The 24,362-nt window shown below is 46.3% G+C and overlaps 1 protein-coding gene across 6 annotated transcripts in view; it reads right to left on the bottom strand.

The window, feature by feature from the left end:
- Nucleotides 1–239: 239 nt before the first annotated feature.
- SEZ6L (seizure related 6 homolog like) overlaps nt 240–24,362 on the bottom strand; it is a 184,685-nt gene continuing 160,562 nt past the window's right edge. Inside the window, exons 11-17 of one of the 6 annotated variants that reach the window (XM_073886795.1) lie at nt 23,817–24,011; nt 20,564–20,755; nt 13,777–13,971; nt 8,392–8,424; nt 6,202–6,316; nt 4,090–4,192; nt 240–2,816 (exon numbers count right to left, since the gene is read on the bottom strand). In XM_073886795.1, the coding sequence (XP_073742896.1) occupies nt 2,787–2,816; nt 4,090–4,192; nt 6,202–6,316; nt 8,392–8,424; nt 13,777–13,971; nt 20,564–20,755; nt 23,817–24,011 (863 nt within the window). In that variant the 3' untranslated portion in view covers nt 240–2,786. The remainder of the gene's footprint in view (nt 2,817–4,089; nt 4,193–6,201; nt 6,317–8,391; nt 8,425–13,776; nt 13,972–20,563; nt 20,756–23,816; nt 24,012–24,362) is intronic. The other 5 variants (XM_073886796.1, XM_073886797.1, XM_073886798.1 and 2 more) reach the window with 5 other exon arrangements.

Raw genomic sequence — 24,362 nt, 5'->3', positions numbered from 1 at the left:
AAGAGATAACCCTCTGCTGTTTAAGCCTCCCGTCTTTGACATGGCAGCCTGCTGTCCTGTCTTGTTCCGAACATTCCCCCCAATGCTCCCGGAACCGTTCCCAAGTTGGCAGCCTGTCTTGTCAATCAAAGTGTCAGCAGGTGTTACTTCAACCCAATCCCCAGACACCAGAAACACCCCCTCCCCCTTGATGCCACCCTGCAGTGTCTTTGTAACAAAAACCCCATAGCTTTGCCTCTTTTTCATTTGTTTTATTAGCATCAATATATACAAAGTGGAAAATGACTTAACTTCATTATTCTAGCTTAGAAAGTTTGTTTTGCTTTTTATTCTGTTTGGGGATAAAATGAAAGTGAAAACGTCCCAGGAGAAAGCCTACCTTTGAGGGTGCTGGACAACTCCATAATATCTGACCTCGCATGACTGCCCCGTCCCCCACCCCCATGACTTCTCAAGGGCATAGGAAAGTCATACCCTTCGGATTTACCCCCAAAGAAAGGTCATTTTTGCCCAAGGCTTATGCGCAGCCTTAATCTACCCATATATTTGCCAAGTCACTTCTGCTTATACAACCCATCCTAATTATGTTGCTGCTTTGCTTCCTGCTGGGCAGTTTTGCAGTTTCCAAAGCTGTCAGCCTGAGTTACTGGAGACTTTCCACGGAGCTGGCTTCAAAAAAATCATATTTAAAGCATGTCTATGGAACTAAGTAGGATGGCCCTCAAGTTGCAACCAGCATACTTATGTTGGCTAAATAATTCTACTCCTCCCCACCCCCCAAAAAAAAGCAAAAAGAGGAGCTCCAAGATGAAAGGGATCGAGTGTGTGCATTTTTAAAGCACAGGGTGGTAGCTGACAGATACAGCTTATATGAATTAGCATGTAATACACACCATCACATGCATTCTTTGAAGCTCGAAATCTTTGTAAACGTATTTCCCCACTGTTTTAAAAACAAAGAGTGGCTTGTCGGAAGGTTCAGTTGGTTCTTGAGTTGCTCAAGATTGTATCCTGTTCAAAAATATTTAATCCCAAGGGGTTTTGACATTGATCTTATAAAAACAGACACGTATGAGCTGAAATGAGATGCCCAGTACATTTTTGGCACGATTATTATGTTTTTACCTTTACATATTACAAATACACATTCAGATATCCTAAAAAGAAAAACAGACACCAACCTGTCTTTCCAATCACACTGTACATTGCCAAGCTCACACGATCCATCTGTGGTGAAAATAAACTTTTAAAACATGGTCATAGGCGTTGTACTACTAAGACAAAACTAAGACATCGGTATCCTGAAAAAAAAAAATCAACACCTTTTCTATTCCTCCAACAGCCAATAAGGATTCTTGGGCCACTTTTAGGGAACAGGGTTAGAATAAAGATTTCATATTTTGTCAGTCTCGACAAAAGACAAATGTTTAGTTTGCACGTAACCATAGTATGTTCTAAAATTAAATATCATTAATAGAGTTCTTCCTTCCAGATGACCCAGGGTTAGGGTTAGAATAAGCATCAAATGGAAATAAAAGCAAAGACTGGATTCTGCCTTTTAAAAAAAAGGTTACATTATTTGCATCGTTGGACCTTCTCCAAACATGACATTACTTACTAATGGTCTGGAACAATTCTTCTCTGGTTGTTTTTTGTTTTTGTTTTTGTTTGCATAAAATGGGGTGGGTTTTGGGTGGCTGGAAAGCAGCCTTGAACTATCTCTTGCTGTGTGTCATGAATGCATGCCTTAAGGAGCATATGAGCAGGATTCTTTTCTGGCAGAAGGAAAGTATTGGGCCTCAGGTCCCCCAAAATTGAAGCCCAAGCTTCTATCCAGGAGGAGGCAATGTGTATGTCAAAACCAACTGCCCTACCCTTGCTCCAGAACTGCCTAGACAAGCTACCAAAATATGGACTATGTAACTATGTGGGTGAAGCTCCCCATGGGCATCTACAGTCACAGCTTGAGGGGGCCCCCGCTGAACAAAGGGATTGGTTCTGTCATCTGTAGCATAAATTCCCTTCCCTTTCATTATTGGTGGAGGGTCAGAGGAAAGAACGTTTTACTAACTTGATCCCCTCACTCAATGCCCCCCCTCACCCCCACACTCTCTCTGAATTCTCAAATTTCTCATCTACCCTGCAACATTTTCTGATTCTGCCAGCATCCAATGAGGCCAGGGTGGCAGACGAGAATGCTCATGGTCACACCTTTGCCGCCTTCGGAAGGATCATGGGAGGGAGGGGATGTGGCGAGACCTTCTAGAAGCTGAGAGCATTTGGAAGAGCGGACCCGGGATTTGTTTTGGAGCAGACCTGTTCAAGCTAAAGTCCGACCCAAGTTAATCCATCAAGAGATACCCTTTCCAACCTAATCCTGGGGCTTGGATTTGTCCTAAAAGCACCAAGGGCATGGATCCCAAATGCGTGCAATTTGATGCAGCAAGAGCTGCAGATGATGGCCCCTGCTGATGGGGAAACCCAGCTGCTTTTTTTTTCCCCCTTTGCTGCCATGTTGGTCATTTTGCAGGTCATCCGCCTGCCTTTGGAAAGGAGATTGTCACATGGATTTGGCCGCAGCTGCGACCCCTCCAAACACACCTATTTCGATTTTAAATATAATAAATACAGCAAAGAAAACAGTGAATCTTCAATAAAGAGTCTAAAGAAAAGACGGACAACATTCTGGGGTTTCGATCAAATGCCACGTGGTCTCTGGATGAATTTCTCAAGGAGGTTGTAGTTGAGTTCTGATCTGTGAGCTCCCTTCTCAGGAGCAGCTCTCCTTAAATGGAAACTTCATACTCCCTGGTTTCCTGCAAGAGAGAGAAGCACAGATTGGGTACAAACCATTGGGTGGTGGAGCCACAGGCAGAGCGTGCCTTGAGAGCCTTTAGTCCTAGCCGAGGAGGTGCAGACTGTGGAGAGCAGAGCTGAGTCACCCGACCAACAACCCGCCCATCCCAGATGTGTGAGTGAGTGCAGCTGAGCCAGGACAACCACCCAGCTGCAACAAGCTGAAAACACTGCCCTGCAGACTGATGAGCAAATTAACATCGCTTGCTTTGAGCGACCGAGTTTTGGGATTATTTGTTACTCAGCTTTATCATAGTGCTGGGTAGCTGATACACTATACTAATAAGTATTAGTTTCTGAAGTGCTCTTTTTTTTTTTTAAATCAGCTTGACCTTCTTTTCGGATTTGGAAACAAGGTATATAGAATGTAAAATAACATACGACCTCTTCTTAGCAGTTCCATATCGAAAATGACTACAACACGTGGGTGGCAACTCCTTCAATTTCTCCAATATTTGTCAAGTGTGTGTAATATATTCCAGGCCTTCAAGGCAGAGGAGCTGGGAGATATAAGAAGTCAGAGGCTTGGCCCCAGAAGAGGTCATTGCCATATGCTTTCATGGAGGTCTACTGTTCCTGCTGGGTCAACACAGATAAGCAAGCATATCTATGGTAGATGGGAGTATGGTGGGAAGACTCAAAGGTGGGCCCCCTGCTCCTCACCTCCTAGTGGTCACATTCTTGCATGATCCCCTTTCCTAAGTGTGGGCAGGACCTGTGATTTGCTTCTAACTCGTAGAATACAACTAAGGTGCTAGGATGTCTTGGCCATGCATCATGGTGCCCTGCAAATTTTCCATGGTCCCTAAAAATGATGATTTGTTATAATCAAGATACCCATTGGCCTATTTGATTATTTGAGGTTCAAGGGAGGCGGGATAATATAATGATTAATGGCATCAGTCTGAATTTGTATCTTGGCTCCAAGCCATGCTTTTGGCTGTGTGCAACCTTGGCCAAATCATTTGTTTGTCTCTCTGACTCTCAGTATCATCATCAGTCCATCAGAGGTAACTGCATGGTATACAACAGAGTTGCAGGGATTTGGGCAGCTTATGCATTCAAGGTGCCCGGCTCATGGTACATATTCTTCTTATTATTATTACTGAGTTCTGTCTCCTTTGCAAGACTATAAGCTCATTAATGGCTGGACCAGGTCTATTTGGTTTACAACTGTGTCCCTAGTACCCAATACAAAGTCTGCCACCCAAACGAGAAGAGAGACCAACTCACCCCTGTCTCATAAATGGGGTTGTCAAACTCGGTTTCCACGGTGATCTGGCTGTAGGGGTGGGAGTACATCAGGGGCAGGCGGAGGTTGGAGTAATAGCGACATCTGGAAAAGGGACAGCGAAGGAGATAGGAGTTACAATACCAGAGGAGGACAGCTAGCTGGGGCCCCTTCCCAGGCATGGGCACCTCCGCAAATGCCAAGAAGGTGTGCAGAAACAGCCTCTTGCAGTGAGAATCCAAGTGGGTGAATGCCGAAAACATAACTGCTCTCAACTTCTAAGTGGGTGACTGACAGCTTAAGCCTCAGTACCTCCCCTTCCTGGGGAGGGGGGGAGCTCAGCTGGTTTTCACCCGTAAGGTGATTTGAGCCCCTCTTTCACAAAGAGCGATAACAGCAATAATCAGCATTTACTGAGCACCAACTATATACCATGTTGCCTCAAAACAACCTTCTCTGACTACCTATTTAAAAAGTGGTTCTTCTGTTACCACACCCTATCTCTTTCCTTCATTGTGCTCATCACAATGTGTTGTGCTATAATTTGTGTATTTCTGTGTATTACACTGTTCGTGTAACACAGTGTCATAATTTGTGTATTTCTCCTCTCCCCCTTCAACACTGTGGGCTCCACAAAAACAGAAAAAAAAAATGATATTGGGCAGACGCCTGCCTCAGGGCCTTGGCACATACTGTGTCTGTGCCTGGAATCCTCCTCTTCCAGATATTTGCATAGGTTACTTGTTATTGCTTTCAAGTCCTTACTCAAATGTCGTGTCTCAGTGGGGACTCCTCTTCTAGAGTGCAATCACCACCCCTACTCCAGCTCCCTTTTGCTCCCTAATGTACACCCTTGACCTTTGAACAACACAGGTCTGAACTGCACTGTTGACTTATATGTGGAATTTTTGATAAATATAGCATGGTCCTGCAAGTGTATCTTCTCTTCCTTATGATTTTTTTCTTTTTTCTTTTTTTTTTAAAAGATTTTATTTATTTATTAGAGAGGGAGAGAGCACAAGTGGGGGGTGAGGGGCAGAGGGAGGGAGAAGCAGGCCCCCCCTTTATGATTTTCTTCATAACATTTTCTTTTCTCTAGTTTACTTCATTGTAAGAATACGGTATTAGGGATGCCTAGGTGGCTCAGTCTGTCGAGTGTCCAGCTCTTTATTTCAACTCAGGTCATGATCTCAGGGTCAGGAGATCCAGCCTCATGTCAGGTTCTGCACTGGGCATGGGGCCTGCTGGAGACTCTCCCTCTTCCTCTCTTTCTGCTTTGCCCCCAACCCCCATGCTCACACTCTCTCTCTCAAAAAAAAAAAAAAAGAATATGGTATATATTACACATAACATACGAAACACATGTTAATCGACTGTTTATGTTATCAGTAAAGCTTCTGGTCTACAGTAGGCTATCGGTAGTTAAGTTTTCAGGGAGTCAAAAGTTATATATGCAGATTTTCGATGCACAGGGTGTCGGCGCCCCTCACCATCCTCACATTGTTCAAGGGTAAACCGTATTTACTTATTATACTTCATTTGCTGTCTATCTTCCTCCCATTAGAAGCTGGGCCCCACATCTCAAAGATCTCCTTCGGTTTTGTGCACAGGGATGTTCCTAGAACTGTTCCCCACCCCCCAAACTGCCTGGCACATAGTAGGTGCTCAATAGTTGTGAATTTGAATGAATTAGTGAATATCCTAGCCATGGCTAAATACCTTCCTTCCTCATTGCAGGCAAGTTCTATGATCCCCAACACACAGGACAATGTCTGGTATGTAGTAGATTGTCGACACATGTTTGTGGAGTAAGTGAACGAATGAATGAGTGCATGATGGGATCGATGTCAGTGTGTCTATCTCTCCCACTAAACCACAGCTCCTTGAGCTCAGGGGTAGTGCCTGCTTTTTTGCTGCTGCATGCTCAGCCCTCCTGCCTCGGATGGGGTGGGAGGCGCTCAGTAGGAGTATTTCTCCCAGCGCTGAGTTGAATCATGTCATCTCCAAGCTCCCAGATGCCACCGACCCCAAGCTACAGATGGAGACCCTGTCCTCCAGTGCGCTGGTCATTGAGCGGATGGCAGTGCCCCACGCCCTGCCCCGAAGCCCCCTACCTGGTGATGTAAATGTAGGCTCCTCCCAGCAGTAAGGAGATGATGAGGACTGGGATGAAGATAGCCAGTGCCATATTTCCCCCTTCCAGCGATGTCTCGGCTGCTGCTTCTGCTACTAAACACATAAGCCAGTGAAGCCCTCCGGTCTCACGCCCTCAACCTGCACGGGCAGGGTTCCCAGGTGGGCACCTGCCTTCCCAGTTCTGCACTCATTGAAAGCGCTGACATCGCAGAGCCTTAGCCGTTAGACCACCATCCCCAGAGGGGAGAAGAGGCAGAGATTAGAGATAATGGGACTGGTTCTTTGCAACAGAGCCCAGACCCATCCTTGGGTGGGGTGGTCATGGGGCTACCAAGAATGACACTCTTTTAACCTGTGGTCATGCCATGCCCATTTTTTTTGGGGGGGGGGAGTTGGCTGCAGTTGAAATCTGGTTAAAATCCACTTCAAGGAGAGACTTGGAGAAAATCTCATATGTGCTAACTGGGAAGGCAGATTTGCTTGACATTCCATGGAAAAGGCGTAACTCCTTGCACCCAGACTGACAGGTGCCTCCCAGAGCTGCCCTATCAGACCCTCCAGGAGGGGGCGCTGGGCAGCTGGGCCTGTTCTCAGTACTGCACCCCGCCCGGCATGACACCCCAACTGTGAAGACCCAGTTTTGATTCTCAGAGGCCACGGTTGCACCCTCTTGGCCTCACCTGGAGCCCCCCCACCCCACTACCTCCCACTGGTTTGTGGAAATTGTAAGAACCACAAAAGCTGTTGTGGGGGCCAGGGGCGTGTTCTCAGCACAGCCTGAAGGGAGACCCTGCATCTCCTCCGGACACCCGCACTCGGGTTTTCTTTGCCATTTCTCCACGGCCACGGCCCACAGAACTCGGCTGTAGGCCAATCTATAATCCATTAACCGCCACTCTATGAAGTCTGAAAAATCGATGCTAACACCCACGACAAATGCATGAGCACAAAACATTACAATGGCTCTCATCATCTCTGAGCAACCCAGGCCTTTAAGACGTTCCCATGGTTCACTGGTTGCTGAAAGGCAACAAAGGGATGGCCTGACGTGACAGACACTAACACCCCGAAATGCTCTCCCTTTTCCCTGCAGAATGACTCATACACATGCTCCACCTCTGCACTTATGCTTGTGCCCGGCTATGCCTGTTGGGATTAAAATGTCATCTGTATGGGGCGCCTGGGTGGCTCAGTCATTAAGCGTCTGCCTTCGGCTCAGGTCATGATCCCCGGGTCCTGGGATCGAGCCCTGCATTGGGTTCCCCGATCGGCGGGAAGCCTGCTTCTCCCTCTCCCCCTCCCCCTGCTTGTGTTCCCTCTCTCACTGTCCCTCTCTCTCTCTCTGTCAAGTAAATAAATAAAATCTTAAAAAAAAACCTCATCTGTTGCAAAGAAGAGCAACTAATGACACGTAGTTCGCATGGCCCCACCTTCTGAGTGAATGATTTATTGTCAGAAAGCTAAATGGCTCCAAAAATGATAATAAAAACTCCTTAATTGGTTATCACTTTTCAAAAATAAAAACGAAACTATATATATCTTATGACACCACAGCCCCAGTGAGTGGTTTGGTACCCAAGTGAATGGAGGTTATACAGAATATAGAATGTTTTATGTATGGGAGGGGTTGAAAGGGAAGGGAACCACAAAATAAAAACCCAAACAAAATCCTGGCTAGTGTTTACTGTCCATTCCCCATTAATAAATCTCACTTGGTAATTCTTAATAGGAGGAGAATAGAAAACAAGGAGGATACAGGGACAGGTAACTTGGGGGAAATGGACCACAGAGCATCTCCCAGGCAGACAGGGGCAGGCTCAGCATGGAAGGTGAGGCATCACTGGATTTACGTCCCCCAAATGGCACCATGTGGATGAAAAGTCATACAGCTGGGTTGTGCCTTTCTCAGGCATGTGGACCCTCAGATTTTCTTACCTCAAGAACAGAATTGGTGACAAATCCCTTTCAGGTCATAGTTAGGACCCTAGGTTGCAAATTCAATGGTTTGTTTCTTTTACAATGTTTTATTTTGAAATTATCTTCAGCAGTGAAGAGATGGAAATTCTGCTTATTTTTTAAAGCACCTAGAGAAGGGACAAGCAAGGACCTGCCCTTGTTTTCTGCTATTAGCTTGATTTATTGGATTTTTTTTTCATTATGGAACTCACCTTCTAATGCATGTTCAAAGCTGTCTTGATTAACTGAAAGGGAAATTGGAAGCATTGGTTAATGTCGAGTTAATTCACTCTGCATGAAATGAAGCCAAAAAATTAAGAGCAAAAACCTGTGCCATGCTTGGCTGAAGTTAGTGATCAGCTTTGATTTATCTTGGGCTCCTGGAACTAGTGGAAGTGGCCTGGACACATTCCTTTCCTAGCTTCCTGAGAGATCATGACATACGTATGAAAGAAACGAGGACCATAGTAGTCCCTGTGATTAATTACTGAACACTCATGGTATGTCCGATACTGTGCCAAGAGCTTTCTGTATGTATCACTTATGCCCACAACAATCTCACTAGGTGGATACTATCATCATCCCCATTTTACAGATGAACAAACAGAGGTTCAGAGAAGTGAAGCAATTTCTCCGATCTCACACAGCTTCTGAGGGATGAAGGCAGTCTTTAAACCCAGACTGCTTGTCTTTCCCCAGCTTCTGCTCTTAATTACGTAGTTCTGCTTATTTTCATTGTTCCCTATGTAGGTCAAAGGTTGACGAACAGTGAGGCTCAAGATAAAGCCCCACTTCCAAAATCCAGCCAGAGCTGAAACTGTTCTCCTGCTTTGAAATACGTGTTTATATGAACCTTTCCGGCTTTACTTCTATTCCATATTTATTTGACCATTATTTGTATTCCCTATAAAACAATTTTCATTCACTGCCACAGACTAAAACTCTCTGGAATTCATTCATTTCCCCGTATTCCCTGTAAAACTTCTCTGGAAGTTCAAGATGATGGGGACTGGCATTCCCAGGCTTTGGCACCAAAGACATCATGGTAGGTGAGCACAAAAATATACCCATGTGGAATGGGTTTCTAAGAAGCAAAACCCCAGAGTGAAGGGCTTAGATAAACAGACTGCATTATAAGGGGGTGCCAGGGGATGGCCACCAAAGGCCCAGCCGAATGCACGTCCTAATACTGAGACTTCTTAATTTGTGCCTCGGTCAAAGTCACTCTTTGACATTGGTCATTACCATGTGATGCCAACAGAACCAGTTGAAAAGCTAGCTTACTAACTAACTAACTACAGGTTATCTCTGGAGCTATGGCATCAGGAAAATGGAAAGGATGAGATAGATACTTACTGCCCAAGACATGAGCTGGACTTGGGTTGAGTGTCTGGGAATGCACGAACTCCTACTGCATCTCAGAGCAGAAGGAGACTTTGAACTTGTGTCCCTGGGAGGGTGGTCAATGGCTCCCTGGGGCACAAGTTAAAATGCAACCTCCAGGGCCCCACCTTTTCCTTTTATTTCACGCAAAGAGAAACCGAGGTCAGGGAGGGAGGGTGGCTTGCCCAAGGTCACGCAGGTGGCCCACAGCCCAACCAGGCTGAATCCCAGGGCCTCCGAGTCCCCATCAGGTGGCCTTACATTGACCCTCAGTCACTTAGCCAACTCCAGAACACAAAGCCATGCACCCCACTTTTTTTGGGAAGAGGAGGTGATTTGTCACATCCTTACAGAGTCGTGGGGTCTCAGGAGTGGAAGTGGAAGGGAGAGAAAGATGGAAGCCTCCCCTAAGATCCTTTCCTGCCAGAAACTCTGTCATGCCTGATGAAGAAAGTGAGGGGCAGGGGGCCACTCACTTGCTGGGCCTTCAACGGCTCACCTATCTTAGAGCATAGAAGTTTCAGGAATGCAAAACCAAGCACCTTTTATCTTGTGTTTTTGATCATGTATTTTCAGATGGCAGTTCCATCTTCCCATCAGATTGGCAACATAAAAAAACCTGATAACATCTAGTGCTGGCGAGCATGTGGGGAAAAGGACATTATCACACATTATTAGAGGGGGAGCATGAATTACTACAGTTGCAGAAAAGAATCTGGCAAAACCCACAAAATCTCAGCATCCATAGATCTCGGCCCACACCATCAATCGCCCTTGGAGGAATCTGTCATACCCCATGAGAAACGTCAGCACCCAAAGACTCATGGGCAAGGCCATTTCTGAGCAAAAGGAGACAAAGCAAACAAGAAACCAGAAAAGAACTGGTAGATCCATGCACAGAGGAAGGAGCAGATGCATTAGGAGACATCAGTGTGCAATGGCCCCATGGCAATTAAAAAGCTAAGACAGAGCGCCATTTTTCTTTTTTCCAACGTGACAGATGTGTGTGATAAATGGGGGAAAGCAAAACACAAAATACGTATGGTGTGAGGTGTTTTTTTACTTGGCAACAAACGAATACTCCCTGCCTCTCTCTTTGCAGTGTGTCTACTTGTGTTAAGTCCAGGGAACTGGGGAGACTGGACACTCATGGGTGATCCAGACTGGCTTCCCAGGGACGAATGGAAGGGATGGAGAAAGGAAGGGAAAAGGAGACAATGCTTCGTTGGCAACTTTGGTTTCTTCCATTTCTTGCATGAGATACTTTTGTAGCGAATCCGAAAAGGAACATAAATAATCAGGGGGCAGATCACATATAGAGTCAAAAATGGCCCTTCCGGGGTATCCTTACTTAGATTTCTTAAAAACAACCCCTATTAATTTTCCTCCACGCACAACACGTACCAACAACACCAGATCAACTTCTATGAACGTCCATGTAGCAGTTAGAAGGTTTACAGGCAATCTTGCCCCCGGGGGAAAACATCCCAATGTTTGAACTCTACAGAGTGGACTTCCTGTGCTATCGAAAACAAATTCAAACACAGGGCTGGGCTTCGTCAAAAATGATGGCAGGGAAGAGGAGGGAGGCAGTTGTCTTAAATCCCAGTGGCCGGGGACGCCTGGGTGCCTCAGTCGTTGGGCGTCTGCCTTCGGCTCAGGTCATGATCCCAGGGTCCTGGGATCGAGCCCCGCATCAGGCTCCCTGCTCAGCGGGAAGCCTGCTTCTCCCTCTCCCACTCCCCCTGCTTGTGTTCCCTCTCTCACTGTATCTCTCTCTGTCAAATAAACAAATAAATAAATAATCTTAAAAAAAAATCCCAGTGGCCAATTTCTTATTTTTCTCTGCATTTCAACAGGATCTCTTGCCCTTTTATTAAGAACTGCTTCTATAAGGTCTTGGCTCTCACAGGATAGGCTCCTGCTTGATTCCAGGTGAGAATATGCAGCCCCTCTATGCCAGTGTTTCTCACACTTGCCTGATGATCAGACTCACAGCTGGTGCTAGTGACCCTGGTTCCCTAGCTCCTGCCCTAGACCCTGTGAATCAGCATCTCCCCTGCAGGGGCCCAGAAGTCGGTTTATATTTGCACCCCACGTTTAGAAACCACTGCTTTAAGTGATTCTCAAATTCAAAGTGCATTTGAGCAACCCAGAGCTTGTTAAAATGCTTATTTCAGGGTCCTGCCCCTCAGTGATTCTAGTTTTGTAGATATGGGGTAGTAGACTCAAGAATTTGTTTCTCATAAGCAGTCTGGGTGATTCGAATGCTGAAGCGACTGGCAGGTTGGAAGCTATAGCCTAACAGCCTTAAAGTCCACCCTAACAGCCTTAAAGTCCACCCTAACAGCCTTAAAGTCCACCCTAACAGCCTTAAAGTCCACTCTAACAGCCTTAAAGTCCACCCTAAAGGCAGCTCACTGGGAAAGAGGCAGGGAATTTACAATCAGGAGATGTGGGTTCAAATCCTGGATTTGTCTCATAATAGCTGTGTGGTTTTGGACACGTCACCTAACGTCTCTGAGCCTGTCCTTTTGTAACCATACAATGGGTAAGATGCCTCATCTATCCTAGAGTGTGGTCTTGAGGTTTAAATGAAGCGATTCAAGAAAAAAATCTTTAAAAAAATAGGTAAATTTCACATAACATAAAATTAATCATTTTAAAGTGTACCATTTGGTGGCATTTAGCACATTCACGATGTTGGGCAGCCACCACTTCTATCTAGTTCTAGAACATTTTCATCACCCCTAAAAGGAAACTTTCTACCAACTAAGTAGTTACTCTTCTCTCTCCACCCCAGCCCTGAGAGCCACCAATCTGTCTCCCGTCTCTATGGGTTTACCAATTTGGGATATTTCACATAAATGGAATCATAGGATATGTGATCTTTTGTGTCCAGCTTCTTTCCCTTAGCATCGTGTTTTCAAGATCCATTCAGGCTGTGGCAGGTGTCAGCACTCCATTCCTTTTCATGGCTGAATAATATTCCAGCATAGCTCGGACCATATTTTATTTATTCATTCTCCAGTTGATGGACATTTGGGTAGTTCCCATCTTTTGTGAGCAATGCTGCTATGAATATTCATGTACATATGAATATTCATGTACAAGTGCTGCTGTGAGTACTTGTTTGCAATTAATTTGTGCATCTACCTAGGAGTAAAAATGCTGGTTGGAAAACATTTGTAAGGCTTAAGGTTGAAGTTCATGATAACATTTGGGGATCCATTGAAGTTATGGGTTCCCAAGTAGAAACGTTAAACTCCATGATGCCTCCGTCCCTCGTGGGGAGAGAATTCAGAACTTTCTGCCTCATTCTCAAAGGGGTATTAATGCCATAAAAGTCCAAGATCTATTAGCCTAAAGCATCGGATATTGTTATTAATTGCATGCCTCAAAGACCCAGATAAATAGACCCAAATCTCACTGGCTATGTCGAAACTTAATTTCAGTGATGAAGGTGTCACTGATTTTATTTTATTTTATACTTCATTTTATTTTATTACATCATGTTAGTCACCATATAGTACATCATTAGTTTTTGATGTAGTGTTCCATGATTTATTGTTTGCGTATAACACCCAGTGCTGCATGCAATACTTGCCCTCCTTAATACCCATCACCGGGCTAACCCATCCTCCCACCCTCCTCCCCTCTAACACCCTCAGATCACTGATTTTAAAACACGTTTTCCCTCTTCAGCATCTCTGGGATGGGGGCGTGTTAATCCGCCGCCACCAGGTGGCGCTCACGATGGCTCAGTGCGCGCCATGGTCCAGCGCACCATCATCAGCGTTTGGAGAGGGTGTGAGCGGCAGGGGAGACCACCCCAGAGGCAACAGGGGAGCCCTCGTAACCCCTGGGAACCAAGTGGTTGTGAAAACGGGGTGCAGGAGGCAGGGAATGTTTAAGCCATGTAACCGAAGCAGGAGTCCAAAGCAGAATGGCTCTCCGTTATGATAAAAATCGAAGCTCGCAACAGAGCTTTTAGTAAGTAGAAATAAAAGTGCTAAGCCGGGAGAAGGCATTGTGCCATCGTTTAATTGGCAGCAATTTTTTTTCTTTCTCAGTGGTGCAGAAAATAATGGCGGTATCTTAGATGTCATGAAATACAGTAGCTGGACTTTTTAGAGCAAATTGAGAATCATAACAAGAAGCCAGACCTGACATCTCCCGGTCCCCATCCCCAGAGGGTGAGAAGGTTTCTTTACCTTTGCAAACGGGCAGGGGCCCGTTCCAGTGGGATGGCTGTCCCAGGATGCATCGAATGGTCACTTCGCCCATGAGCTCAAAGCCTTCGTAGCACATGAAGGTGAGGGACTCTCCTGGCAGGTAGAGCCGCTTATACAGGATTTGGTAACCGTTTTCGGGCAAGCCAGGGTTGTCACACGCCAGGGACTCTTCCGCTGAAATACAAGCCCAAAGCAGCTCTGATGAGATCACGCAAATCCTGGGGGACTCCCACTCACGGCCTGTCCGATCTGGCTTTGGCCAGCCTCGCCAGGACCATCTCTCTGCGTTCTCCTCACCTCCAACCCAGACTCACCTCCCTGTCTCCCACCTCCGCCTGCACATTATGCACGGGCACCATCAAATGTCCCAGGATGTGGAATCTGGCTTAAAATCTAGGTTCTACTACATACTCGCTGTGTGACCTCCAGCAAGGGCCACAACCTCTCTGAGCCTCGGTTTTCCTCATCAGTAAAATATGAATAATAGTGGTATCTGTCTCATAAGGATTTGGAAGATTAAATAAGATCATGAATATAAGGTGTTTAGCATGTTCTTGGCAGGTTGTAGGTGCTCAGTCAATGATGGATGGCCGTGTTGTCAAATTATGAAATATTCTTCTTGCTCCTCACCTTACACCTTACCTGCCCAGCCAACCTGGTTAAGTCTGGTCTTTCAGTACTCAGTCCTCATTTCTCTGCCTCCAAGGAGCCTTCCATGGTGCCCTCCACCCCTAATAGAATCACTAATCTTCCTAGTTCTTCCTCCATGCGAGCACTGAACACACTGCATTGTATTTATCATTTAATATCTGTTTTCCTTGTTGGAGATGAACCTGTTAGGGCCTGCTCTATAAGGACTATCATATATGATCCTAAATTATACAGTAGGAGCATCATAAATGATACCTGGCAGCTTAAGACATACTGGAGAGTTGAATCCATCCCTGGTTTAACCTATTCCAGGCTCTGGACTCCAACTTCCCTGCCTGTTACATAAATGGACTGGACCAAGACCCCATCCTTAGCTGAAATGTGGCTGGGCAATGACATCCCCATTCCAATGATGTACCCACACTTTGAAATAAGATCATCTAAAGCAGGTTTTCTCAACCTAGATGCTACTGACATTTTGGGCTGGGTAATTCCCTGTGGTGGGGCCATCCTGCAACATCCACGTTGCAGGACATGGAGCCACATCCCTGACCTCTACCCACTATTTCCTTGGGACAACCAAACAGGTCTCTAGGAATTGCCATTGACAAATGTCTCCCAGGAGCAATGTCTCCCCTGCTTGAGAATCACTGATCCCTTGGCTCTCAAACAATTCCGTGAGAACTCATCCTGTTCTTTCTCAGGAGTACATCTGAGTTGGACTGGCGGTCTTAGAAACGATCACAAACCTACCCTTGTTTCTGTTCTCCTCCCATTTCTCCCCTCTCCTTAACTATAGGGGAAAATGTACATTTTTTGGGAGCACATTTGAACAAAATGTCAAAATCAGCTTCTCCAGGTATTGCTATGAATGGTTTGTAAGATACCCCACAAATAAAGAAGCGCTGAAACTCTGTGGTCATTAGCAACTGGTGGTACCGAGGCACTCACTGTATGCCACACACGTTATGAGCTTCTATATTTATGGCTGGAACCATCATCCTTTTTGATGAGGATGCCGGTTTGTTCAAAGTCACCCAGCCAGCAAGTGGCAGACGCGCTGGGTTTGAAATCCGGTGCGTTTAATGGCTCTGGGGTAGTGGCCTGGGGTGGGGAGGCCCTTCATGTGCCAAATCCCCTGGGCTTTCATGAATTCCTCTGAGCTATTGCTTTCTCAGAGACAGAAATTTCTAAATGAAAATGGGGCACCCAGCTGGAAGCCGGCATGGGAGCCAAGGTGAGGCCGCTGGGGATGACACATCATTGGAAACTTTTATTATGGCCACGGTCTGGCCATGTGGGCTCTGCCCCAGTCAGGAGATCGCCGTGTCTCATTTGTGGTGTTCTGAGGGCAGGGTGGTGCAGAGCCAGGACCTCCTGGGAATCCCTAAATGTTTCCCTAGGGAGCCACCCATAAAACCCTTGCTGAATTTGTAGGCTCGTCATTACTTTTGGTGGTGCGGTTTATATCTTTGGGATGGGAGCCTCAGGAGTCAGGTACCATCAAAGAAGGGAAGTCGAAACAATGACCGCATTTAGTACTGCCAACAACATCAATGGTAGTAAGACTAGCAAGTACTGTCATTTCTCAAGCCTGCAAAAACCCATTGGATATAATCCTGGCAAGTGAGTTATGTATTCGGTTCTACAAAGAGATAAAGAGATCATTTCAACAAGCTGCCGCAAGTGCTGTGATCAATGTAACTGTAGGAGCCATGGCAGCTTACAGGAAGAGAAACATGACCTAGCCTGGGCAGTCAGGGTGGCCTTCCTGGAGGAGGAGATGCTGGAGATTCATTGTTATTTCCCTCATAGACTTGGCTCTCCTCCTCCCAACTCCAACAGAACCCGGGCTCCCTGAGAATGTGGATCATGTCTGTTTAGACACTGCTGTATTTTTAGGGCCTTTGCATCACAGTTCCCAAACTGTGCACCGAGGTACCCTGGGGTGCCACCATGAACAGCACCCCTGTGAGATTTTTCAAAAATTTGAGGAGACAAAGGGACATCTCCCAGACCCATGTGAATGGTGCCCACTTTAGACAGAGCTACATTTCTTTTGATGATGCCCTGTCTTTGCAAAGCTGGGTTTTTTGCAGGGGTTACACTAAAAAGCAAGAGCTCTGATAAAATCGGTGTGGAATGGAATGAAGGTGGCAGAGTCCAGTCTGACACCAAATCTGAGAAATTTGGTGGAGCCCAAGAGGCACCCACACCCCTGTAGCTGTGATTAATTTAAGAATGCATTAAAAATCACAGGGTACCTGGGGACTCAGTCGGTTAAGCGTCCGACTCTTGATTTCAGCTCAGGTCATGATCTCGAGGTCATGGGATTGAGCCCCACATTGGGCTCCCTGCTCAGTGCGGAGTCTGCTTGAGATTCTCTCCCTCTGCCCCTCCCCTCCCCCTGCTCTCTCTCTCTCTCTCTCAAATAAATAAAATCTTGAAAAAGCACAATCAAAATCAAATCTTATAATACGTGCATTACTTTTTCAACTGGCTACTAAGTTGTCAGGATATAGCTACTTATTAAGTTGGTTGGACCTAACTACTTAACAAATGGCACTGTTAGGTATTTTGGTCTAGGATATTTACCAAAAAAATTTCTGAGACGCCAAGGGTACCGTGAATTGAGAAAGTCTGGACATGCCTGTGCCTGCATTTGGAGGCACTTTTTGAATAATCGCTTGAGTTGCTTCCAACTGCCCTGACTGGCAGGGAGTATCATTCCCTTTTCACAGCTGAGGGCTTTGAGGCCCAGAGAGGGCAAGCTACTTGCCCAAATTCACCCAGCAGAGCTGGGCAGGAGGTGTGTTTGGCTATGAATTCCAGACACTTCCTTGCTTCCATGCTTGACCTGTCAGTTCCTGAAGGAGTCAAAAAAAATGCTTTGGAGTCCCAGCTGGACCAAACAATGGCCTTGAGTGGGTCACTGTGAACAGAAGCTGTAGACATCCAGAGCTTTTACAACTGGCTCTGTCCGCTTCATGAGCTTGTTGGTGGAAGATCTTTGTCCAGAGTAAAGCACCAGAGCTTTGCCCAGAAGCTGGGACTGCAGAGTGATAAGGTGGGAAAACACTGCTTTTGGGCTTAAGTCAGGCTTCAGCTGGAATCCTGGGTTCTCCCCTTCCCTGCTGTGTGACCTCAGGAAAGCCGCTTGCCCCCTCTGGGCCTCCTTTGCCTGCTTTCAAGTGAACACAGGTACCGCCCATACAGTTTCATGAGTGTTCAATGTACTAATGCTGGGGAAGGGTTTGGCACGGTGAAAGAGCACATCCAGTGGGGCATTTCCCCCTGTTCAGCAGAGGAAACATTTTAAAGCTATAGCTGCCCAATAAACTCATCCTTAGAAACACCGTCAGAACCTGGATACAGCCTGCCTCTCCCTCTGCCCACGCCCCCCAACGCCTCGCATCTCCTGCCAGCCCGTAACGAGACCTGGAAGTGCACGCCAGGTGCCTCTTTGGGCTTCTGGGAGGATCGTATGTCTCCTGACACCCAGCCTGGCTTGTGACTCATTAGTGCGGGTGTCAGGGAAGCTGTCACAACTGAGATTCCACGGTAAGGCGGCCCGGAAGGGAGGGTGGGAGGGAGGGAGGCAGGCTTGCGTCTCCCAAACCCAGAAGCCAGTGCAACCCAGAGGTTCTTCGGAGGCTGTGCCTCATTAGTGAAGCGGCGTTTCTTTCTTCCTTCCTTTCTTTCTTTTTCTTTTTTAAATGATACCTCCACCTCTCAGTACTTTTAAATAAGCTTTTATTTTTAGCTTCTCATCTTTGGGTCTCTGCAGCCTGACTGGCTCAAGCAGCTTCTGATCACCCTGGAGGAAATGGGAACAGAATGGGGGTTCTGGGCTGCCTTAGCGAAGTGCACCTGACCTGGGTGAGGGGGCGGGGCACTTCGAACAACGGACGTGCACTATCTCACAGCTCTGGAGGCTGGGGTTCCCAGGTCAAGGTGGGCCACATTCCCACTGAAGTCTGGGGAGAAGGATCCATCCTTGCTTCCTCCCAGCTTCCAGTGGTAGCTGGCAATTCTTGGTGTTCCTAGACTTGCAGGCACAGAATGGTGTTCTCCCTGGGTCTCTGTGTTCAAATTTCCCTCTTCTTATGAGGACACCTGTCACTGGATTGGCACATGTCCTAATCCTGTAGGGCTTTACCTTAACTTGATTACATCTGCAAAGACGCCTCGTTCCAAAAGAGTTCCCAGTTACGGTACTGGGGTTAGGATTTCAGCATCTCCTTTCGGGAGACACAAGTCTCCCTATAATGCACGGTGGACTTGGCCCAAAGGTCTGGGGACTGGGAAGGGATGTGCTTGTGGGTGAGGGGTTAGGGCCATAGGCTGCAGTTCCGCCGGGACATCCCTGCCTGGGTTTGTCCCCAGTCACCCACGGCGAAATATATCGGGGCAAGGCTGGTGGGAGGGGCCGGGGGCTCCAAGACTGGAATCCCAGCTCTGCTCATGAAAAGGTGTTGTGACCTTAATCACATGTCCCTGTGAGTCTCAGCAGCCTTTAAACACACATGTGCACGCACACTTACATATGTATAGAGTGTATGCATACACATGCCTACACAGTCACACACATATATAATCTGTTTAGCAATGTGTTTTATTTGTTTACTTATTTATGGGGGAAAGATTTATTTATTTATTTGAGAAAGGGAGAGCATGAGTTGGGGGAAGGGCAGAGGGAGTGGGAGAGGGAGTAACAGGTCCCCCGTCGAGCAGGGAGCCCGATGCGGGGCTCGATCCCAGGACCCCAGGATCATGACCGGAGCCGAAGGCAGACGCTTAACCAACTGAGCCACCCAGGCGCCCCAGCAATGTGTTTTACACATTCAATAAACTGTAACTATTGTTATCTCTTATCACCTCTGAGCTTTAGTTTTCTTAGTATATTTGCACGCACACACACATACATACGCTTACATTCACAAATGCATATAATCGCTTAGCACGATGTCTTACACAATCAATAAATAACAACCATTATTATCTGTAAAAGAGAGCAGACGTGTCTTTTGTCTGAATGACCCATCAGCTATACCGTATTTTACCTCTGAGACGTCCTTAGCTCTGAAATTCTAGGACCTGGACTAAAGAGGTAGATGGGGACCCATGGTGTGAGGTCCAAGATTCCTTGTTGCTTGTGAACCCAGAATAAGAAAGTCCCCCTTTGCCGTGCAGAAGCTTTTAATTTTGATGTAGCCCTACTGGTAGCTTCTGGAACGTGAGCTGGCTGAACCCTTAATGGAGCTGCTCACAACATGCTCGTATAAAATATGAGCGCAGCCGATGGTTTCTCAAGTCCAAACATTGTGTGAGGCTTTGTTCCTTCTGCGTCGCCTCCTGTTTCCTCTGAACAATGGTTCTGATCCCTGGTTGCACATCAGAACCCGGGGTGGGGGGAGGGGGCTTTGAAAAACCTCACTGCTCGTGCTAAGCCCCAGACCAGGAGAATCAAAATCTCCAGCGAGTTTGAAAACTTCCCAAGTGATTCCATGCACAGTCAGGCTAAGCCCCCCTGGACCACCGCTCTCTACCCTCTCTCCTTGGCAAGAATGTAATTCCTCCCTTGTCAGAGTGACTTCGGAAGCCTTTTTTTTTTTTTTGATTCTTTATGATTAAGAAACCCCCAAAGTCTTTTCTTAACCAAACATCTGCCTTAATGGCTTCACGTAGATAAGACCAAAGAAGAGTTTAAATCCACCAATTTCCTGTCCTGTGGATGGCTTGATTTTCGGCAGAGTCAAGCAGCTCTGGGTTTGACCTTGGCCTCCACTATTAATGGGCTGTGTGACCCGGGGTGATGATTTCACTACTCTGAACTTAGTATCCTCTTCTTGCAAACGAGACAACAGTGCCTTGCTCACAAGGCCACTGGAGGCAGAAGGGAGGGACATTCAGTAAAGGACTTAGCCCAGGGCCCAATAAATGTACCGTAAATGTTATAGTATGCATGCCTCCAATCTGCCAGCTATGGTCAGGGGATAGTAATAACAGCAAGCGCTCTCGAAGGGTGGAATGCCTCCTCCTAGCAGCCCAGCCCTCCACCACGAATAGGAAGAAGCGAACCCCTGTCTGCATCAAGTCAGCAGCTAGGACTCACAAACACAGTAGGGTAGGCGCGACGTCCAGATGGGCGTGCCGGTCTCTCGGCTGTAGCAGGTTAGAAGAGAGCTCCCCTCCAGCACAAAGCCAGGGTTGCACGTGTATTGGATGGTGGTGCCCACCAGCAGCACGGGATCCGAAATTAAGCGGGTCGAGTGGTCCACTTCCCCGGGGTCGGTGCAGTACATAACTACGGATGAAATCAGACCAAGAGGGCGTTTAGGACGCTCGATGATCACAGGGTTTGCTGAGAACTACAGGATGATCTGGAAAGTTTCCTAACTTGGTTCTTTTCCTGTTTGGAAGATAATGCCTTTGAGCTCATCAAAGGTGGTTGGAAAAGAAACCAGGATGAAAGAGACTCGAATTTAATTCCATTTATAGGCAGTAGCCCAAAGAAATGTTTGCATCTGGACCTACATACGAGGCTGTACATTGCACCGTTATTTGTTTTTTTGTTTTGTTTTTATTTTTTTTAAAGATTTTATTTATTTATTTGAGACAGAATGAGAGAGAGAGAGAGAGCACATGAGAGGGGGGAGGGTCAGAGGGAGAAGCAGACTCCCTGCTGAGCAGGGAGCCCGATGCGGGACTCGATCCCGGGACTCCAGGATCATGACCTGAGCCAAAGGCAGTCGCTTAACCAACTGAGCCACCCAGGCGCTCCTGCACCGTTATTTGTAATGGTAAAAAAGAAAAAACAAAATGAAACAAACAAACAAACAAAAAAAACAATGCAGATCCTTTAACAGGGGAAGAGTTAAATATGGAACAGCTGTTCCATGAAATCCTGAGCAATCACCAAAGAGAGCAAAGTGAGGGGGGCCTTCGCTGCTTTCTCTGTGGTGCCTGAATCTAGTAAAACAAGCATCCGTTACTTTTCAATTAAAAAATCAATATACACAACGGGAAAACAATAAGCCAACTAAAAAAAAAAGAATGAAGTACACAACATGTGTGATATGAAAAGGTATCTGGATTACTGAGTTGAGAAAAGAGCAGTGGTAAAATATCCTTATCTGTATGTTTCTGTACGAGTGTCTCTGTGTGTCTCCACACGCACAGTAAGCACATACCTACGTCTATGTGCGTATGTGTAACACACAATGCAACTGGAACAACGTAGAATAAACTTCTAAGAGCAGCCTCATTTCCGGAGAGGAAGATCATGAGGGATTTTCGCTTTGTACTTCCTAATTTTACTACTGCTTGAGTTCTGTAAGTAAACACCTGCTACTTGCATAATGGGAAGATATATTTATGTACATCTTTTGATGTCAAGAGTGTAGTTGAATCAATGAATGAATGAATGAAAGGCATTGACGACCCCCAGGGATTTCTGGGGGGGAACCCCACAGTTCTCAAGATGTTCTGCTGTTCTCATTTCACTAGAAGAGAAGCCACTGAAGCAGGTTGGTGAGTCTCTGTCTTAGATGCAGAGCGACAGGCAACCAGCATGGGAACATAAACGCTGATATCCAGAAGGGGCCCAATGCAAATTCATTTGCTCTAATTTGGGTCTTTTCTTGGCAAAAAGTGAGGCAGTTGAAGAGTTTCCCAGAGACAGCTAGTTTATGTCCCCTCCAAGCCTTTAGAACCCATTAACACAATGGGTCATTATTATTTAAAGCATTTTAAAAATCATCATCATCATTATTATTTTATTTATTTATCTTTTTAAGTAGGCGCCACGCCCAGCATGGATCCCAATGCGGAGCTTGAATTCAGGGCCCTGAGATCAAGACCTGCACTCAGATCAAGAGTTGGATGCCTAACTGACTGAGCCACCCAGGTGCCGCTAAAATATCATTATTATTAAAAATTTTTTTAAAATCATCGTTATTCAAAAGATTTAAAAATCATTCCTCAAAAAATTTAAAAATTGTTCATATTTTAAAAATTTCAAAAATCATAATTTGAAATATTTAAAAAACATTATTATTCAAAAATTTAAAAAATCATTATTAAGGCATGTATATTTAAAACATTTTATAAAGTAATGATGGGGCTCCTGGGTGGCTCAGTTGGTTGAGCGTCTGACTTTTGGTTTTGACTCAGGTCATGATTGCAGGCTCATGGGATCAAGCCCCGCATTGGGCTCCATGCTCAGTGAAGAGTCTGTGCTTAGTCTGCTTGTCACTCTCCCTCCGCTCCTCCTGCTCGCACTCTCTCTCTATCTCTCTAAGATAAGTAAATATGATCTTTGGGGGGAAAAAAAGTAATGATGACGTAGATCATGTTAACGTATCTGCAATGGGTCTCACCATCCATGGCGCTTCTCATTGTTGGTTTTTTTATTTTTCATCATGATACACACATACACACACCCACCCACACACATGCACACACACATACACTACCCACATACTGTTGTGGAACAAGCAGATGTTTATGTAGCCAATTTTGAGGATTTTTAGCAAGCTTTTTCATGTTTCCCCCAATTATCATTTTCTTTGCCTTTGGAATATTTGTGACAGGGACTGCATATAACCCCCAGCCCCCTTCCCCAATACCCTCTTTCTCTGCTGACACTTAATATTTCTTATCATGCAACTGGTCACTCAAGGCAGGCCGAGCAGGCCTACCAAAGTATCCCCAAGGATTCCCAACAAGATGGCTGCAGAATGGAGGCTTGCGTGAGAGGAGGTAGGAAGCAAATGGTTAGCGGGAAGAGGCCAGCCTCAAATTTAGCTCCTCCCCCACCCCACTAAGATTCAGTGTAAAAGCCAGAGAAGCACCCCCTTTTCTCCCACTTTTCAAGACACCAGGCGCAGCTATCATCAGCCATGCCTGGCCCACACTCCTGAGGGCAGCAAGCAGAAGGCGCCAGGAGGCTGGGATGGGTGCTCTCTGGATGAAGCCAGCTACCTGTGACAGGGATTTTGAACCCGGGCTCCAAGGTCAAACTTAGATTGGTCTTGTGTGGCTACTATAGGTATTTTAGTGACGAATTTGAGTGATGTTTTCTATGAAGGTTTCACCGCAGTCTATACCACTCCCTATTGTCTCTCCCTCAACCTATTTCCCTCATTCACATTATCTGCCAGGCTTCTGGAGGCCCCTGAATCTAACATCCCTGCCCTAGAGCTCCAAGAGGACATTTGTGAGCTGCGCCGGCGAGCTGGTGGAGTAGGAGGGAGGCCAGATCCTACATGAAGTGACTTCACTGCATCTACTTGAAAAATACTCATTGGGAGGGATTTACCCCCCACCACCACTGACCTAGAGGAAGAAAACAAGATGACTCTTACTTTTCTCACAAAACGGGGGGTCGCTGCTCCAGCTGAGGTCCCACTGGCAGGTAAGGGTGTCACTCCCCACTATGTCATAGCCCGGGTCACACTGGTACGTGATTCTGGCTCCTCTCACAAGCTCCGTATGAGAGGTGGTTTTCCAGCCGTTCTGGATCTCCGGCAGGTCTGAGCAGGAATCATTCCTTGATACCTCTTTAAAACAAAAACATCGGCCTTAGATGAGGAGGTGGGTTTTTCTGTGTGGGGTTCCCTTTACGAATGTCAGAGGAAAGAGCAAACAGAAGAAGAAAGAAGTCTCCAGAAATAAGTAACACACTTCGAAATCCCTTAAACCACAAGAACTCTGCTATAGTGAGATTTTATGGTAAGCTCTTCCTTACCAAGCATTCTTTTGGTTTGACCAAGTCAGTTTAGGATTTAGAGAGAGACAGAATCCTAGCCCTGCCACTTATTCGCAATGTGATTTGGGGGGCAACCCCTTCTCCCTGTGTCTCAGGTCCTCACCTTTCAGGAGGCCCACCCCACCCTGTTATTCTCACCTCC

Source organism: Callorhinus ursinus, unplaced genomic scaffold (assembly GCF_003265705.2).
Source record: "Callorhinus ursinus isolate GAN/ISIS: 27379988/994484 unplaced genomic scaffold, GSC_fseal_2.0 scaffold72, whole genome shotgun sequence".
NCBI classification, from domain to species: Eukaryota; Metazoa; Chordata; class Mammalia; order Carnivora; family Otariidae; genus Callorhinus; species Callorhinus ursinus.
This window is presented reverse-complemented; position numbering and strand designations above follow the sequence as displayed.